General features: G+C 54.8%; 1 protein-coding gene across 1 annotated transcript; it reads left to right on the forward strand.

Moving 5' to 3' along the window:
* The first annotated feature begins 638 nt into the window (after window positions 1-638).
* LOC120858556 (ras-related C3 botulinum toxin substrate 2) lies at window positions 639-18932 on the forward strand. Its single transcript, XM_040234689.1, has 7 exons — window positions 639-813; window positions 2933-3004; window positions 11082-11199; window positions 11883-11945; window positions 12266-12425; window positions 15646-15778; window positions 16385-18932. Exons 1-6 carry the CDS (start codon window positions 779-781, stop codon window positions 15774-15776), a joined length of 579 nt encoding a protein of 192 aa, XP_040090623.1. The 5' UTR covers window positions 639-778; the 3' UTR covers window positions 15777-15778; window positions 16385-18932.
* Window positions 18933-19738: the final 806 nt, after the last annotated feature.

Genomic DNA, 19738 nt, shown 5'->3' on the forward strand with positions numbered 1-19738 from the left:
ACTTCCGTTTCCCCTTCTCCATCAGCTGACTCCCCACTTCTCTTCCTGCCTCATCATATTTCCACCATCCTTGCACACTCAGGGGCTTCCACACTGGCCCTTGCTCAGGGAAGTCTTCCTGTCTTGCCTAGGCAGTCCCCTCTGGAGTGCCCTTTCTCTGACACCAGCTTTAACGTACCGGCTCAAATGCCACCCTGAAGGTCCCAGCTCACCCTCTGTGTGACTCTGAGATCCCCTCCCTACCAATCCTCTGTGCCCCCATTACTTCCTAGTTTGTTTTATGGACACCTGTGATGAAGCTGTATCTTCCCACTCACATCCTGGACTCACGAATACTAGCTCCTGTGCTTGGGACACAGTAGGTGCTCATTAAATGCTTATTGCTTAGAACTGAGGTGAACTACACTCTTGGAAGCCTCAGGTTCTTAGAGAACAGCTCTGGCCCTGCCTGTGGAAGTATGTCTCCAGCCCCGAGGGTCCCCAGATCTCCTGCTGGTGCCTCAGAGCAGCGAAACCCGTGGGGCTGGCCAGGGCCCAGTCCAGCACCTGAGGGCCACCCCGCCCTGGAGCCGTTCTGCCAGACCGCACGCTCCGCCTTCTGCAAACGGCCGTGGGGGCAGAGGCTTGGGTAAGTTCCCCTTCCGCTTCCTCCTGCATCCTGTCCCGCTGCTGCTGCTCCCCACTCAGGACACCTCTCCAGCTCTCCACACCCCACGCGCCTGCAGAAACGCTGGGGCTCTGAGCTGTCACCACTACCAGCCCCCAGGCCTCGGACACCATGCAGGCCATCAAGTGTGTGGTGGTGGGAGATGGGTAGGTATCTGGCTGGACTTGCTCACAGCTCCCTCTGGGGGTAGCCCTGGGGCCCTTGCACCCTGAAGCCCCCTGCCTACAGACAGAGGGGTCCCTAGGAGGCAGCCAGAGGAACAGCTCCCTTTTTCTCCCAGAGCCCAGAGGGAACCCCAGGAGTGGGCTGCACACAGCTTCACTCTCTGCCCCACTCATCCCGGAAACTGCCTGCGTAAAAGACTTAGGGGTACCTAGGGCCTCTCACCTGCACCCTGAGAGTTGGGGCTGGTCTCTTATGGGACTTTGGTCTCTATATCTGTGGCTGCCGGTGGGGGGTGGGGCCCCAGGCTGACCTGGGCTTTAGTCCCTGACTTGCTTTGCTGTGTGGCCTTTTGCAAGTCACAGTGCCTCTCTGAACCAAAGCTTGGCCATCTGGGAAGAGGTCCATTCCCTCAGGGTTGATGTCGGGTCGCTTGAGCTATTTTGAGTGGTTGTCCTGCACGTATGTGTGCTCGGTAAAGCTTGCCTTCTAAGTCTCAGCCTGCCTGGCTGGGGAGGTAGTGTGGGGATGTGGGTGAGGAGCAGAGGGGGAGGGGCGTGAGAGGCAGCGTTAGGGCAGGAGAAGGGCGGGGCGGGGGGGACTGTGGGGGGCGGCCCAGGCGTGAACTGAAGGCCCTTCTCAGCGGTCGGATCTCTGTGACCTTAGCTTGTCATGTGCCCTTACAGGCCTCAGTTTCCTCATCTGTAGAATGACGGGTTTGATATCCCATCTCTTGGGCCTGCCAGCAACACTGCCTCAGGGTCCAACACAAAGGTACCTCTTGAAGTTTTCTGTAGGTCCATCCAACCCCAATGTACTCCAGCATGTTCTAGCCGGCAGGCCTCCCATCCTACAGAGGGGCAGCCTGAGGCCTTAAGAGACTTGACTTTCCTGTTCAGGGTGCGGTAGTGGTAGGGGGCTGGTTTATCATGGCAGTGGGGTGGGGTAGTGGGGGCGGGGGCTGGTTTATCAGGCAGCCTTTAGCTGATTGTGATACACGGCTCTGCCCATTATCTGCCTGCCTGTCCAGTCCTGCTCACTTCTGCTTTGTATCTGATATGAGGAGGGGAGGGCGGAAGCCACAACGTTCTAGTCACTCAGAGGTACCTTGCTGGCAGGCGGGGGTGGGGGGGGGTGGGGGGGGTGGGAGGGGACGAGGAGAGAAAAGGGCGGGTGGCCCCCTTCAGAGCCAGAAGTGTCGAAACCAAGTGGAGCAGGGGAAGGCCCAGGGCTACCTGTGGCCCGCACCCCCTCCCAGCCCAGCAGATTCAGGGTGCAGACAGCACCAGTCATGGCACTCACTACTGACTTTGTGCTTACCGTGTGCAGGCCCTGGGCTTCCTCACGCTCCTCTGTTTTATCCTCCCAACAACCCTCATATTAGGCACGTCTTACAGGTGGGAAAACTGTAGCTCAAAGAAGTTAAGTCATCTGCTTAAGACCTCATGGGATTTGAGCCCTGGTCTCTCTGATTCCTGAACTCATGCTGTTAACTGCCACACCCTCCAGTGAGGTGGGAGGGGAAGGAGAGGGGTCAGGCAGTCCCCTACATTTGGCGACTGCTATGCTGCGCCAGGACTGTGCTTCAGTCTTTTACCGGCTTCATCTAATTTACATCTCTGTCTCTCCTGTGATGATGGACTCATCTCATCCCTGTTTTCTGGACGGGGAAGCTGAGGCATGGGGAGGTTATGTGGCTTGCCTGAGAGCGCATTCCTGCTGGGTGGGTGATGAAGGATCTGGATCCCAGGGCAGAAATGGCAGAGCCCTGGTCAGGCTTCGGGAACCTCCTGGGGACCCGCTGCTGTTAATCCTCTGTTTCACATCAGAGTCACCCGGGAAAGCCTGTTACAAATTCCCAGATCCACGCCACACTCATGATTCAGAATCTCGGGTAGGACCCCAAAGTCTGTCCTTTAACAAACATCTCAGTGTGATAACGCTGATACAGAAATTCTCAGATGGGGACACTGAGGCCCGCGGAGGTCGGGCTTCGGTCTCCCCTGAGGGCTGGGCTAAGGGACTGTGGAGGTCCTCAGAAAACCTCTCTAGGTCTCAGGCAGGGCCCCTGACTGCTGCCCTCTTGAACTTCCTGTCTTTCAGAGCCGTGGGCAAGACCTGCCTGCTCATCAGCTACACCACCAACGCCTTCCCTGGAGAGTACATCCCCACCGTGTGAGTTCTGCACGTGGGTGGGACGCTCGGAGGCTGGGGAGACACGCATGGACCACCAGGCCCACCGCCCTTTCAGGCACTTCCTGTGTGCCGGGCCTGTGTGGGCACTTAGGGGTCAGGCTCCAGCCAGTCTTGGGCCTGCTGATCTAGAGGGGGAGGTAGCCACCTGTGCCAGGATGAGCACCCCAGGCTCCCAGAGGGGAGAGAGGTGCAGGAGGCAAGCCAGGGAGCGGGGCCTTCAAGCAGGGAGACATGGAGAGCTGGCCTGAGCAGAGCTGGGTGGAAGGGGACTGGAACAGAAGAGTGGAGTGGGTGCAGGAGGAGGGCCTTAACATGGGGAGACTGGAGACGTCAGGGCACATGCGTGTGCAGGGGGAGAGGACAGTGCCATTGGAGACCACACAGGACCCACCCTTGTGTTGGATGTGGAGCAGGGCTGTCACCTGATTTGCAGGTATGGAGGAGTATGTGGGGTGAACGGAAGCACCAGCTCCTCTCTCCTTGATGCTCGGCGGCCCCACTCCCTCACGACAGCCCCCCAGCTCTGCAGCACAGCACTCAAGGCTGTGCGTGGCCTTCTCCAACCTTCCCCTCTGGCTTCACCACTCAGTTCTTCACTTCTTGTTCTGTTTCTGGCCGCCTGGTCACCAAACACACCCTGGACATTTCTACTTCGGGATCTTTGCTCCAGCTCTTCCTTCTGCCTCGAGTGCTTTTCCTTCCCATGCCCATGCGTCTAAGTCCTCCAGGCCAGCTCCAGCATCCCTCCTCCAGAAAGCCTTTCTGACATAGCCTGAAGGGGTCTCTCACTCCCTAGACAGACTTTATCTGATCTTTTCCATGACCAAGAGTCTACAGAGGGCAGGGGGCCATCTCCAGTTCTTTAAGGGACTTAGGGTCTTACATGCAGTATAATCTACACATTATCTTAGAAGTGATGTATATATTTTGAGTTGACCTAAATTGAACTTTATGGAGAGGCCCTAGGAGGATAGATCACAGCTATCATCTCTCAAGGGCCTACTGGGTGCCGGTCCCTGGAAATGTCACACGTGTGTGACCTCATCTGATGCTCGTGGGAGGAGTTAGGATTATTTTAGTCCCACAGTGTCTGTGGGGGGAGCTGAGGCTTACAGAAGCTAAGGGACTTGCGCCCCCGCCCCCCCCCCCCGCCCAGGGTCACCAGGTGGCCTAGGATCTCTCTATTTCTCTCTGGCACAAGGGGCCAGGCTCCAGTTGCCTCAGGGACCCCAGCCCAGGCAGGAGGATGGCAGCTAGGAGAGGGCAGAGGGCAGGAAACCTGGGAAAGCAATTTCTAGCCTGGTTCTGTTCCCAATTCCCCATCGGGGCACCAGTGCCCCCCTTTGCATCAACCTGTATCTGCCCACTCACCATCCAACACCAAACGTTTCTCAGTGCCTCCTGGTGCTGAGGATGGTGGGCTCTAGACGTGGCAGGGAGGCAGGTGCAGCATTAGGCCAGCCAGCTCTTGCAGAAGGTCACTGTCTCCAGGACTGGCACTGGCACTGGCACCACCTACTCTCCTGCCCCTTTCTGAGCCTCAGTTTCTCTTTCTTTAAGAAATGCGGCGGGGTTGGGAGGTGCCAAGTTTCTTGCCCATGCACCTTCCCTGTGCAGGGAGAAGGGAGGTGAATTCTCTGAGGCAAGGTGGGGGAACCAGCAGAGGCCAAGGAAGGGCCAGGTGCTCTCAGCAACCCCTGGTGGCCCCGAGCAGATTCGGTGGTCCTGGACAACTTTACAGGACAGACAGGATGGGCCAGACAGGGCTTACCTTCCCAGGATGCGAGGAGCTGGGTCAGAGATCAGGGCCTGCTCCCAGGTGGGCCATCCAGGAAGGCTCACAGCGTCCCACACAGGAGGCTCCCGCACTTCGTTTCATGCTCGGAGGCCCCCATCCCCAAATTCTTAATGTTTGAACAAGGGGCCCTTCCTTTTCATTTTGTGTTGGGCCTGGCCTGGTATGTAGCCAGCCCTGCACCCCTCCCTCTTTGTCTTCCATACGGAGTCACTTGGCTCTGGACAAGCCCCTAGAGGGGCTCCTGCTTCAAAGCCTGCACTCCTGTGACAGAGAGGGGAAAATAAGCCACCTTGAGCCCTTGACACTGGAGGGTGGGGACAGTTGGAGAGAGTAGAGTTGGGGGAAACAGGCAGCCTGAGATCTCCGGCAGAGAGATAAAGGTCAGGAGGGCTCTGGGGCTCAGGGTGGCAGGGTTTGCTGGGGCCAGAGGCCTGTGCCACAAGAATCAGATCAGATAAGAGAGAGAGCGAGTTCAACTTACTGCCTAGGGTTGGGGGATAAGAGCTCGAAGTCAAAGCCACGTCTCACAGATGGGGAGACTGAGGCCTGCTCTGTGAATGGTCAGGTGCTGGGCATTGGAGATACAAAGACGAGGTAGAAAGACCCTGCTATGGGGTGTTCGTGACCTAGAGGATCTCCCCCTTACCCTCTCCTTATGACCACTCTCAAAGGGAAGCCCAGGTGAGCTTTCAAATGCAAAAACTAGATAGAGGAATACCTTGCTGAAATTCCCCTCTCAAAACCCATTTCCTACTCACTCCATTTTGGTCCTTGGGGACCAGACATGCCAGCCTCCCCCAGGCCTCTGCACTCGCCACTTCCCATCACTCAGTTCCCTGCTGAAGCAGTCCATCCCTGACCCTGGTCTAAACAATCCCTCCCTCCACCCAGGCCTCCTCCATCCCTCCACACCCTGCTGGATGGTCTCCGTTGCCCATCCTGATCTGACTTCTCCTGCTGGGATGGCAGCTCTGTGAGGACAGGGCCCTGGTCCATCTAGTTCACTAGACCGGCTGCTAGAACAGAGTTGAGCACCTCACTGGCTCACTGTAGTGACTGGACCACCCTGGCTGGCAGAGAGGGCATGCTCCAGTCTGCTCTGAGAAGGTGCTGGAACTCAGCCACCAGCAAGGAGCTCGGCTCTGCGGAGCTTCTCTCTGGGAAGAACACAAGGAGTTAATTTGGGTTAGATGGGCCAGTATTTGGTTTTCACTTTCCTTTGTAAACTGGCAGTCCAGCCTGGATTCCCATAGACAGGATGGCGCCCAGCCTCCCTAGTGGAGATTCCAGAGGTCCTGCGGGGGTTTTCCCACCTGGCCTCGCAATGCCCCCTTGACCCATACTCCTGCCACCAGGTGTGTTAATCCCTCCCTGTGTCAAACTGGCTCAAGCCTGCTCACTGCTCCTACACAGCCTCTGTCCCCTCCCATCCCATCTGGGACACCCATGCCTCCGCGCCTCCCCCAACCACCCGCCTCTCTCACTAGCGGCTCTGTCTCCCAGCTTCCCCTCTGACCCTTCTGCAAGATGATCCCACCCAGTGGCCAAGAGAACCTTTTCCAAATGCAAAGCTGAGCATGTCACCGCCGCCTGGTGAAGGCCTTCGGTGGCTCCTATTGTCCCTAGGACCGGGCTGCGAATCCTCACAGGGGTCCATGCCTCGCCTGACATATCAATGCTCCCTGTTCCCAAATCAGCAGCCATGCGTGCCCCGTGTTCTTTGTGTTCTGTGAGCCCACCTTCCTTCCCCTGGAGGCCTGGGTGGTGGTCAAGTGATGCACAGGGCTGAGGGCCATTTCATCTGTCCCATGCCCTTCTTCCTCTCCATGGCAGAGGGCTACAGAGCCGAGTGTGGACCACACAGACTCTGGGTAAAAGCATACCAGCTGTGTGACTGTGGGCAGGTTACTCTAGGGCTCTGAATCCCAGACACAATGTAGAATCCAGTTCCTGGGTCCACTGAATGATCTAAGTGTAAAGGACCCAGAGCAGCATTTGGGACCCCCGGGTGCTCAGCAAGCATGGATCCCCTGCCCTCTGCACAGGTCTGGGTCAGCCCCACGTGCTGTGCTGTGCTTAGTCTCTGAGTCGTGTCCCACTCTTTGCAACCCCATGGACTATAGTCCACCAAGCTCCTCTGTCCATGGAATTCTCCAGGCAAAAATACTGGAGTGGGTTGCCATGCCCTCCTCCAGGGGATCTTTCTGACCCAGGGATCGAACCCATGTCTCCTGCACTGCAGGTACATTCTTTACTGTCTGAGTCACCAGGGAAGCCCAAGAATCCTGGAGTGGGTAGCCTTTCCCTTCTCCAGGGGATCTTCCCAACCCAGGGATGGAACCTACATCTCCCACATTGCAGGTGGATTCTTCACCATCTGAGCCACTAGGGAGCCCCTGCACCTGAGCTCAAACTTCACTTAGCCTCTGGCCATCAACTCACAGTGATGCTTATACCACAGGCTTTTCTGAACTGGGTAACAGGATCTAGCCCTGGCTCTGCCACCAACTGACTGTGAGATCTTGGGCAAGTCCCTTCCTGTCTGTGAGCCTCAGTTTCCTCATCTGGAAGAAAAGAGTGCAGGTTGGCCACGGTGGTGGTGTATGTTCCGTTGGTCCTGGCTGCCTGTGGGTCTCTGGACTGGGGGACTCGGGGGTTGTGGATCACTGTCTCTGCAGGAATCCCTCAGGCTCTGGGGAGGGGACAGTCAGGGGGCTGTTTCAGGATGAGGTTGCTCAGCTTCTCAGCATCTCCCCATGGGATGGCTTGAAAGTCCTCTCTGCCTGGATCCTCTTAGTGGCCCTAAAAGATGGCACTTTTCTTTTTTCACATTGAAGAAGTGAGGCTCAGAGAAGTTGGGCTACTCACCCAGGGTCACACAGCCAGGACTAGGCTTCACAAGGAACTTTCTGGTCCCTTCCCACTCGGGGCGGGGGGCTGTCCCCAGGCAAATCCACCCTCCTATGGAGCATTAGTCTACTCTCTCTCACTCACAAATGAGTGCTCAGAAGGAGACCAGATCAAATCCCAGCTCCTGTGCTCCTGAGCTGGCTGACTTTGGATAAGTTATTTGACTTCTTGGAGCCTTGATTTCCTCAACTGTCTGAAGAGAATAATTTGAGGTTCTTTTGCCTTGGGTCACATGGGACTTCAAAACCTAAGGTATGAAGGTCCCTAGCCCTCTGCCTGGCCCCAGAGCAAGTGCTTAGTCCTGTGACAGGTCCTACAAATCAGCTCTTTCCCCATCACCGTGGCCCCTGAGATCCTAGAGCTGGTTCAGAGAAGATAGATATCCTTGGCTCAAGGAATCTTGGGGGAATTTTTGGTGTCAGAATTTCAGACTAGACATTAGAGGAGATAAAGTCCCTATATCCTAAGCTCACCCCAAAGGAGTGTTTCTGGCCGAAGCCAAAGAAAACATAGGGACTTCTTTTCCCATCACGCCCTGCGGTGTCTCCCTGAATAGTGCCTTTGGCCTGAAATCCCACAGCGGTAATGGGTGGTACCCAGAGCAGACACAGGGCAACTGTTGCTGTTGTCATTTAGCCGCTCAGTTGTGTCTGACTCTTTTGAGACACCATGGACTGTAGCCCCCCAGGCTCCTCTGTGCATGGGATTTCCCGGGCAAGAATACTGGAATGCGTTGCCATTTCCTTCTCCAGGAGATCTTCCCAAACCAGTGACTGAACCTCAGTCTCCTGCATTGGCAGGAGGATTCTTTACCGCTGAGCCACTATGTGCCAAATGCGATGCTGGCCTCAGGGCAGCGAGGAGCAAGCCAAGCCTGATGCCTTTGGGTGCTGAGTTCACCACAGATTACTGAGTAGGGGTGGGGTGGGGGCTCCGACCTGGCTGGGGCTCAGGGAAGGCTTCCTGGAGGAGGTAACCTTGAGATGGGGCTGGAAAGAGGATGAGTAAGAGTCAGACTGGCACCAGGAAAGAAGAGGAGGAAGCCCAGGGAAGAGCATTTGCAGGAACTTTCCAGGCAGGAGGGAGCAGGGCCATCTGAGGAAGTGAAGGCTGGATAAGCACAGGGTATTAAAAGCATCAAGTGGCCCACTGCTTTGGTGGAGGGTGCCTGTCAGAAGACAAATGTCTTTGAGTTGCTCTGAAGCACTAGGGCTTCTGCAGCCTGTCACTGAGCAATGTTCTTGGAGGACTTCATGGAAGAGGCGGCTTCCCAAGTACTTTGGTTCAGTTTAACTCTTTTCTACCTGCACTTACTAGGTGCCAGTCCTGAGACTAAAGAAATAAAGAGACACAGACCCTGCCCCCATGGAGCCCCAGCTACATGGCAGGAGAGACACATTAATGCCAGCTCACAGTCTAGGCAAAGCAGCTGCCTGAGGGAAGGGATGACAAAATCTTTCCAGGTGGGGGACAAGGAAAGAGGTGGCCAGGATGTTTCCCCACAGAGGAGGAACTGCCTGGGCAGGGCTTTGAAGCATGAATGGGAGACAGAGTGCTGAGGGCACAGAGGAGTATTCCCAACAGAGGCACAGGCAGACAGGGGCACAGGCTTGAGAGCATGGTGGACCGTGCGGCCTGGGAGTGAGGAAACACCTTCGACAAGGAGAGGGTGGGAGGGCATTCCAGGCAGGGGGGCACAGCGTGAACAGACTCAAAGAGGCAGGAAGCCTGAGTCTTGCCAGAAACGGAAATGGCTTGGCTGATGTGTGAAGGGAGACAAGCTGGAGGAGCCTGAGGTCTCAGTGGGCCAGGTCAGGGGACAGGAAGCAGGACCTGTGTGGGTGACCTCAATGCAGAGAGAGAGGTTGTGGTCCCTCGCCCGCAGGGAAGCTGCGGAAGCAGCTGTGGCATGGAGTAGTGAACACTGGACGTGGATTCAGAACTGGCTTCACACCTGGTTGGGTCACTTGCTCACTGGCTGTGTGGCTTTGATCCCACTTTCTTTTTGCACAGCATTAGAGACCAGCTGCTGCCTCTCAGGAATGTGTGTAGCGAGAGAAATACTATTGAACTGAACCTTTAAAAAAATCTGGAAGCTCGTGTGATTGTCCCAGAGGCCTGTCTGGTATTGGCAGGGAGTTTAGCATGTGCATACCCTTCAGCACGTGCCTTTCCAGTGTGTGCCAATGGCATTTCCTGAAATCTCCGGTGACTAGCAGCTTTTGGGTTGGGCTGGAAGGCCAGTGAATTAATACCCCAGGATATCCCTCTGCCAGTGGGAGGTGGAGAAGGTGGATAAATACCGCAGCTCTCTGCCTCCTCAGGGGGATGCCCTGAGCTCAGAGGTCCTAGCAAGATGGAGTCCCAGTTCCACCTGCTCCCCAGTAACACCTCAATAGCTTCTGCCCCCTCCCTTGGCTCCTGGGATCACTTCCCAAGTAACTTTCATCTCAGGGTTTGCTTCTGGGGGGACCCAAACTAAGATGGAAATGAGCATTCATTCAACAAATAATAGGTACCTGTAGGACTTCCCTGAGGGTCAAGTGATAAAGACTTTGCCTTCCAATGCAGGGGGTGCAGGTTCCATCACTGGTTGGGGAACTAAGATCCCCTAAACCTCTAGGCCAAAAAACCCACAGTATAAGACAGAAGCAATACTGTTAACAAACTCAATAAAGACTTTAAAAATGGTCCACATAAAAAAAATAACTTAAAAAAAAATTGGTTGACCAGCTGCAGCATTCAGCCTCAGAGGAGGTTAAAGTTTATTCTGATTGTGCCTTTGAGAGAATGTTACACAGTCTCGAAAAATTATCTCTTCAAAGGATGTGTGCTGTCTGCTGTGCTTAGTCGCTCAGTCATGTCCAACTCTTTGTGACCCCATGGACTGTAGCCCGCCAGGCTCCTCTGTCCATGGGATTCTCCAGGCAAGAACACCAGAGTGGGTTGCCATGCCCTCGTCCAGGGGATCTTCCCAATCCAGGGAGGGAACCCAGGTCTCCTGAATTGCAGGCAGATTCTTTACCAGTTGAGCCACGAGGAAAGTCTAATAATACTGGAGGGGGCAGTCTATTCCTTCTCCAGGGGATCTCCCCGACCCAGAAAGGATAGACAGGGCAGAAAAAGAGTAGAGGCAATGTTTTCTTCTTTATGCTCTCCTGCGATTAACATTCTTTTAATATAACGGATTGGCATTTAAAAATTAAAAATCAACCCCAACTGTAGAGTGCAGCGTGGCTTGGGTCCCACTGTGGCCCCTCTCTGGGTCTTGGCCTCTGTCGTGGAACCAGGGACTGCAAGTCCGCAGACTCTGGGGCTGGAAATGGACCCTCTGTCTTGTTCCCACAGGTTTGACAACTACTCAGCCAATGTGATGGTGGACAGCAAGCCCGTGAACCTGGGGCTGTGGGACACGGCTGGGCAGGAGGACTATGACCGCCTCCGGCCACTCTCCTACCCGCAGACGGTACATTGCCCCACCCTCCTCGTGGTCCTGGCCTTCACGTCCCTGTTTCCTCTGCCTGGAGTGCCGGCTCGGCCTGGTGAACCCTGACCCTCCTTGAGGCCCAGCTCAAGGAGTCTCCGCCCTCCATTTGGCTCTGTCTGTCTTCACTGTGCCTTCCCATCCTCCCGTGGGCTCTGGCTCCACCTGGTGCCCAGTGGGTGGGGTAGGCAGACCCTGGACAGGGATCCAGAGGAAGCTCGGGATGATCAGCCCCCGGGGGGTGTGGCGGGGGGCAGGGAGACGAGGGCACAGCGGCAGGTGGCTCTGTGGCTTCTGGGCTCTCCCTCCAGGGTGGCAGAGAAAGGGCTGGGACCAGCAAACCGACAGAGGGGTAGTGAGAGCATGGACTCTGGAATTCCAGAAGGCACAGCCTTTAATCCTTGTAAACCTCACTTTCCCTGTCTGTAGAATGGGGTAGCAATGGCATCGCTACAGCGCGATGTGAGGAGAAACCCCGGCCTTTAGGAAGTGTCGGATAAACAAGCAGCAGCCTGCTGTAGAGAAGGGAAACCCTGCTCTGCCAGATCCTAAAAGCCCAGCATCCCCTGGGCTGCTCCAGCCCTCAGTAGCTGCCCAGGTGTGGAGGGCCCAGGTTGGACGCCTCCAGGCCTCCCCTCACCCGTAACCCTTGCTTGATTCCCCAGGATGTCTTCCTCATCTGCTTCTCCCTTGTCAGCCCAGCCTCCTATGAGAATGTCCGGGCCAAGGTGAGTGGGACGGAGCAGGACCTTAGGGGTTAGGGCAGGCGACCCTGAGAGGGGAGCATGGCAGGGAGGGACTGGAGACTTTGGCCTGCCTCTGGGCAGCAGAGGATGTGGGCAGAGAGGGTTCCCAGTGCCAACCATGGCTGGTGGGCGGGGATAGGGGGAACTCGGGTCTCAGAGACATTTGGGATAGTTAACTTTACTCTCTGATCTTGCCCTCTCCTTTCCACACACCCTCATGCCCCCTTCTTCTCCTCTCCCATCTTGGTGCCCCTCGTCTCTCAACTCCTTGCATGACCTCCTGCCCCTGCCCGCCGGCCCAGTGGTTCCCCGAGGTGCGGCATCACTGTCCGAGCACACCGATCATCCTGGTAGGCACCAAGTTGGACCTGAGGGACGACAAGGACACCATCGAGAAGCTGAAGGAGAAGAAGCTGGCGCCCATCACCTACCCGCAGGGCCTGGCACTGGCCAAGGAGATTGGTAGGGGGCTCGGCTCAGAGAGGGGAACTCTGACACAGCCTTGTGGTGATTGCGAACATAGCTTCCAGGGCCAGACTGCATTCCAACCCTGGCTGTGCCGGGTACTAGCTGTGTGGCCCAGGACGAGTCACTTAGCCTCTCTGCCTGTGTTTCCTTATCAGTGAAATATGGCAATAGAAGTGGTTCTGAGTGGTTAGGAGAATTCAGTGAATTCACACCCGTGAAGCCCCCAGAGAAGCACCAAGCACCCTGTGTTGATCACTGTTGGTACTAGGCCAATCCATAAGCAGCTTCTGACATGACAGACGGAGAAGGGTTGGAGTGGGGTGTGCTGTGGTTTCTCAGAGGAGGAGCAGTCAACTCAAGCTTGGGTTTTCCGGGTAGGCTTCCTGGAGGGGTTGTTTCAGCTTGGATTTGAAGGGTGATGCCTTCCCTTCTGCCTCCTTCTCACCCCCCATTCCCCACCCTCCTGGCTTCTCAGCCCAACTCCTCTTTGCTTCCCGGTCACTGGGCCAGAGAAGTGAAGTGACTTCTCAGGGTCCCACAGCTGGTAGGTGGCAGAAGCAGGATTTGAACACAGAACCGCAAGGCACTGCCGTGGGGCCCTCCTCATGGTGGCCCAGGGCTGTCTGCACCAGCTATGACTGGTGTGTCTGGCCTCTTCCATGGTGTCCAGTTCTGCTGTCTTTCAGGCCCTGACCTGCCTGCTGTCTGGAGACAGGGCACTTGCCCAAGAGCCTGGGACCACCAGCAGGCTTTGGCCACTCTGAGTTGCAATCCAGCTACCCAGGGCTCTCTGGGTCACCACAGGGTCCCCAGGGTTTGGCTCCTGAACTGGTGCGGCCTCCTCCAGCCCCTCCCTCCCTCAACCCTAACCCTCTTCCTTCCGCCGGAACTGGGAGGGCCCTGGGGACTCACATCTCTCCACAGTAAGAGAAACCGCAGCCTCCACCTCCCCTTTCTCATGACTTGCCTAGAGACATGGCCATCTTTCCCAGGGGGCCTCTGCTGCCGCCTAAACACTGGGTCCTACGTCCCATCCTGGGGGCTCTGACTCCCAGGCTCTCTAGTCTTTCCTCAGGGATACTGGGGATTGACCCTGCCTTCTCTTCTTTCTGATCAGCCTGCCCCCCGGATTCCTTCCATCCAAGACAGTGCCTCTGAGCCGGAGACTCTTTCCATTTTAAAGCAGAGGCTTTGGGATAAGATGGGGCCTGGAAACCTGGATTCTGGTACTAGCTCTGGCACTGTCTGTGTGACCTTGGACCAGGGGCTCCCCTCCTCTGGACCTCAGTTTTTCTATCTGTACAAGCCAGCCTGCACACTCCTTAAAGGTCCTTTCTCTGCCAGAAGGAGATGACTTGGGGGTCCTGCCTTGGCCTCTAGCCAATTTTTCTTGGAGCTGATCCCAGATGAAAGTGGGGTAGAGGCAGTGACTTATGACTTTGAACTTGCCTCAGACTGGCCCAGGCCAAGGGGGAGGCCTGGGGAGCCTTCAGGGCTGATGAGACAGTGGCGGCCTCTGTCCACCAGTCCAGTGTGCTGACTTGTGGTGCAGCTGCCAATTCCAGCTGACATGGATTGACCACTTCCTGGGTGCTGGGCTTGTGCATTCTCCTGCTTCATCATCATAGCAACTATGAAGGAGGAACTCTCATCACCCCACTTTACAGAGGATGAAACTGAGGCTCAGGTAGAAGTCAAGAGCTCAAGGTCACCCAGCTGGGATGTGGCAGAGCTAAGACTGGAACCCAGGCTGCGTGGCTCCCTCAGTCATGATCAAGGTGGGAGACTGGGGTGCAGAGAAAGGCCAGGCCCCCAGTCAGGACTCTTTCTCTGGATACTCCTAGCCAAGAAGTAGGAGGGTGGCAGGTGCCAGGAAGGACACGGTGGGTGTGAAAGGAAGAAGTGGACATTGGCCACAGTCCCTCACAGTCCCTTGCAAGGAGACGGTGGCCAAATGCCCAGGGAGACTCTTCTGGGCACAGAAGGTTCCGTGAGACTCCCAGACCTAAGTCATGGTGTTTCGTGCCTGCCAGCCTGGCCCTGCGACCACCGCCCATGCGCCCTGCTGGGACAGTGCCCCCATATGCAAGGGCGATGGGAGAGTCCCGAGTGTGGCTTTAGACAAATGGCATCTTCTCTGAGCTTCAGTGTCCTTGTTCCTGCCCATCCTTTCTTTCCCTTGTCCCGGGTTGCCCCTCCTGAGATCCCGGCTCCCCTCTCCAAGCTGTGTGTCTCTGGGCCTGGGGCATCCCCTCACTGGGCCCGTTTCCTCACCCAGGAAGTGGGGACTCACAGAATTTCTTCACAGGGTTGTCGGAAGCACCCAGCTCAGCGCCTCGCAGGGAGCAGGTGCCAATCAGTGTCAGCCTGCTTCCTCCTCACAGAGGAGTGGACTCTAGGGAGGAAGCAAATTTCCCTGCTCCCACCCCTCTCCCGCTCTGGTTCCTAAAGTTGGCCCCCAGGCTTCTCTCAGGGAGAACTTCTCAATTGCTCACTTCAGGGAGACAGCTTGGGTTGTTGTGAACACAGAAACTCACACAGGTTCCTTCCAGAAGGTCATGAACACTGCCCCAGGAGTGGGGCTCAGCCTGCCTTCTTCACTGTGCCCTGGGCTCCAGCCCTGAGTGGTCACATGGGAGAAGGACAGTCCCCTCACAGGTGAACAAGGCTCCCCATTTCTCATTCCTCTTGCTGAGAGTTCTCAGCAGCCCCTAGGGGATGGGAAATGTGTGTGACTTTGGACTAGCGACTTTTCTGAGCCTCAGCTTTCTCATCTGTAAAATGGGGTGATCTGAAGGACCAGTTCGATGATATTTGGAAGGTCCTGGTGAGCAGCCCATGGGTTCTTCAGGCCTCCTACGGGAAGGTGGAGGCAGGAATGTGGCAGTCTTCTGAAAGAAAGTGAAGTGCTGAGAGATTTGGTCACTGTAGCTTGAGCTCCTTTCTTCCCAGGAAGGTATCAAAATTCCTGCCACTTTCCGCAAATTACGGGCTTATGTGTTCAAGAAAGACACAAACCTGCTATCGTGGGTCTTAACCTTTTCCCCTGAATAAAGCTCCTCCTTTCAGATATGAGGAAACTGAGGCACAGGGGGGTAAATGTGTAAGGGACACAGCCCAGGGGGCCCCCACAGCCTGGTGTGGTTGTATGACTTGGGAGGGGGTTTTGCCCAGCCCTGACCTAGGCCTCTGTTCTCTTGCTGCCCTGACCCAGACTCAGTGAAATACCTGGAGTGCTCGGCCCTCACCCAGAGAGGCCTGAAAACTGTCTTTGACGAGGCGATCCGAGCCGTCCTGTGCCCGCAGCCCACACGGCCACAGAAGCGCCCCTGCAGCATCCTCTAGGGGTAAGAGTCCCACCCACATGGCTTCACGACACTCCCTCCCCCCCTTCCCCCACTCCCCACACACAGCAGGCCGTGGCTGGGAGGGAGGCGTTCAGCCACTGCTTGGTAGCCCTAGGTTTCACCAGGAGCGGCATTTAGGCCAGGACAGATGGGGGACTATTGAAGGGGCCTCAGCTGGCTCATTTGCCTGAGCTGGGCCTGCTCTGTGAGCCCAGTTCCCAGAAGGAGGGTTCAAAGTATCAGAAAAAATGCCAGGTAACAGGAGCCAAGCGTGGTGTCACTGAGCTCCCAATGTGCGGTCCGGGCAGGAGGGCAGAGAGGACCAGGGTAAAGAGATACTTCAGCTCCTGTCCCTCGGGAGAGCCCAGTTGAGCCGGGGAGACCCGACACTCACATATAGGGTAGAGGCAGGACAGACTAGCTCCGAGGCTATTAGGGCAGAAGAGGGATGGGTGGGGGTGGGAGGTGCCCACAAGGATAGAGAGGACTTGGCCAACCTTGAGCACAAGCTGGGAGCTGGACTGAGCTGGGAGCCAGGATAGCTGGGAGCGGGCTGTGGATTCTGCTTGGCCCCAAGTTCTCACCCCCTGTTTGTCTTCCTTCCAGGATGCACCCAGCCTTCCCAGCCAGATGGTTCTGACTCTCCAAGGGCTCCAACCAACGCCCAGTGGCCCCCTGGCTGGCCATGTTCTTCCCTTCCTGTGGCATTTCTTAACAAGATGGCTACAGAGCTTGGTTGACCGTCTTCTCTGTGCTGAAGGTCCCCCTGGAGGCCCAAAGAGTGTAAATTTGTAGGTGCTGTGCCCCCATCCCCTCATGCTCTAGCCTTCTCAAGGGCCAGAAGGAGGTCCCAGCACCCAGTAAGCCACCCCTGCGTTGCTGTGGTCAGATGCCACACATGGTGTCATCTACCGCGTTACTCTTCCCCTCACCCCCAACGCCTGAATCCCCTCTGGGAACTTCAGGCCAGATGGTTGCTGGCCACCACTTATATACCTTCAGAGATGGATCTCTCATTCCCTTCTGGGGCAGTAGTATACTCTAGTACTGATGGTCTTGCTTATTGAGACTTTTTCTGAGGAGCTAAATTAAGTGTCTCAGAAGGTTTGTTTCTCTCTGGTCTTAGTCCTCCTTTGGGGACAACATACATTCAGAGTTTCTAAATCTCTGTGAGTACCTGCCCAGTCAATCAAAAAACAGGGTCCTGCTGACTCCTGCCATCTCTCAAGTCTTTCTGCTCCACTCACAGGACCCTGAGCTGCATTTATCTGTGAGTCTTAAAACTTTCAGACCTTGCCAGTCAGGACTTTTGCCATTGCAAATAGAAACCCTGCTTAAGCAGAAAATAAATTTATTGATTCAAGATTGGAAATATCATGACTTCAGGTGCAGCTTGATCAAGGGGGCTCAAATGAAGTCATCAGGGCTCACTTTCCTATACTTTCTGCTGTCTGGTTCATTCTTGGGCACAGTGACTCTCAGGGCTTCACCCTTCCAGTTTCAAGTTCAGCAAAAAAAAGAGCAAGTGTCTGCCCCAGGCAAAGTTCTGATTAAGGTTTACTCTGATTGGTCCAGCTTAGATCTTCCCCCTTTCAACCAATCACATTTGTCAGGAGAATCCTGTGCTCTGATTGGCCAAACCTAGACTACTTGACAAGCTAGAGCAGGGAGAGTAGGCCGTCGTTTCAAAACCACACCCACTAGGGTGGAGGTGGAGGGATTTGGTTCTCAAAAGGAGGCTGAGAGCCTTGTCAGAATTTGGGAATATGGGTGTCGAGCAGCCAGAAACCCCAGTCTCCAATATTGGTGGTCCCAGGAAAGTGTCCATACAGTGTAAGGAACCAATGGCGGTCCCCGCAGGCACTAAGCACAAGGAAGTTCCTTTAAGAGAGAGATGGGGCTGCTGTCAGATTAACAAAGCTCATCCCTAAAGCGCCACGGATGGGTATGGAGTCAATCTCCCCTCAGTGTTTGCTGATTCACGAATGCCAGACTTTCCAATCCTGTGGATGATCCTGCTTCTCTTTATCTGAGCTTCATCCATCCATTCAACACAAATTTACCAAGCACCTACTCTGTTCCAGGCACTGTTGTGTGGTCCTGCGATTCACTCGAGTTATTGCCCTCAGGGGCTGACAGTCTAGAGAAGCTAAAATAAAGGATTTTTACAAAGAGATATGAGACACTGTCCTGACAACCCAGAAGTCTCTCAATTCGCAGCCAGTGAAATGCTTTGAATTTCCATTTCTGGCTCCCCCAGGGCTCCTGGCCACTTCCACTGCCCCAAGACCTGAAGTTCTGATGCAAGATCTCAGCTCACTGTCCTTCCCTCTTGAAAGCCCCACCATCTAGAAAGGGATGGGGTGTAGGCAGGGAAGCCCCATGTCCTTTCTCAGTTTCAGCTCAGACAAGGTTGTTATGTTTTTAAAGTTACCTCTCTTCTGAAACAACCCCAAAAACCATTAACACTGTTACCTCACCCCACCCCTAGGACACACGACACAAACACAGATATGTGTGGGTCAGAACCCACACTCTAAGAGGTCCAAGGTTTAGAAGCCATGAGAAGGCTTTTCCCAGCAGGCCAGAGTCGAGAAGAACCTCTTTCTGTTCCCTGCCCTTCCGGGGCCTTGGGATAAATCCAGGACCATCCTGGTGGCCTCAAGCCTGGCCACACCCTGCCTTCCTCTCTCCTCTGCCAGGTACTTCTTCTACCAAGCCTACCCCAGTGAATACAGTCCTTGTTTTATACCAGTAATAAAGTCAGGAAATAAATACTCTCACCATTGTGTGGTTTCACCTAGCACATATGATCTCATTTAATTCTCCTAGCAGCCTCCCAATGTAGTACTAACAACTCTGTTTTGCAAAGAAGTAAACAGAGACATAGGAGTTAGGGCTCAATTCACTAAGGCAGACACTGTACTTTTCAACCCACTACCACTACTTGCATCCTCCTTGCTACTAGAATCCTAGTTGTGTTCAGAACAGCAATGTATCTAGCCCTAGACAAAAATACTTGTTCCCAGCCTGCTTTGCAGCTGAATTTCCAAGTTCATTCAGTTCCGGCCAATAAGACATAAAACGAAAGTAATTGGAGAGGCAGCCTGTGTGAAAGTTTTGGTTTTTCTCCATAAAAAAATGATAGAACCAACCAAAACTGCCCTGTGTCCTGGCTCCTTCTCTAGTGAATTCTGATGAGATGTCTGGAGCTGCAGCAGCCATCTTATGAACCTGAAACCACAGACAGAAAAATATAACCTAACATTCTAAGAATGGAGAAGCAGAAAGATAAAAAGCCTGGATTCCTCAAAACTTTGGTCAGCAGTTGAACTACTACTGCCAATGGCTGCCTGTTAAGGGAACAGAGCAAAAATGAAACCACTTATTTGTTTATGTTGCTGTTGGTCATGCCTTCTATTACAATTAGCTTGAGGTCTTAGGACTCCTAGCTCTATGCTCCTTCCTCTGTATCATTGCGTCCAGAACTTGCTGGACATTGGATGAGTCACTCGTTTCTGCTTTGCAAATTGGCTGAGGACCAGAGGCCTTCAGAAAGGAAAGAGAAACCTTGAGGAAAGTCAGTGAAGAATTTTGAAATAGGAAGAACTGTTAGTTATGGGCGAGAGCCGACAACATGATGATGTTCACTCATTTGACAGCATCCACTCCCAAGCACCCTGCTACTGTCAGGCTTGGACAGGGTATCAGGGATTGGCCCCTTGCAATGAGATCATCACCTGATGGGCAGGAGAGCACCTGCCAGATAAGCCTGCTTCATTTGGGGCTCTCTGTCTTGGAGTCTGGCTTATCCTTGTGTCTTCTTCTAAAACAAAGGCCAGGGGCCCCCTTGGCTTTTCCCATTCTGAGCTCCCAGCATTCACTGGTTACTAAGACTGGAAAATTCAGCTTCCCAATATCTGTTAAACCTACCCTGTCATCTGGCCCATCATCACTTCC

This window comes from Oryx dammah, unplaced genomic scaffold (assembly GCF_014754425.2).
Source record: "Oryx dammah isolate SB20612 unplaced genomic scaffold, SCBI_Odam_1.1 HiC_scaffold_29, whole genome shotgun sequence".
NCBI classification, from domain to species: Eukaryota; Metazoa; Chordata; class Mammalia; order Artiodactyla; family Bovidae; genus Oryx; species Oryx dammah.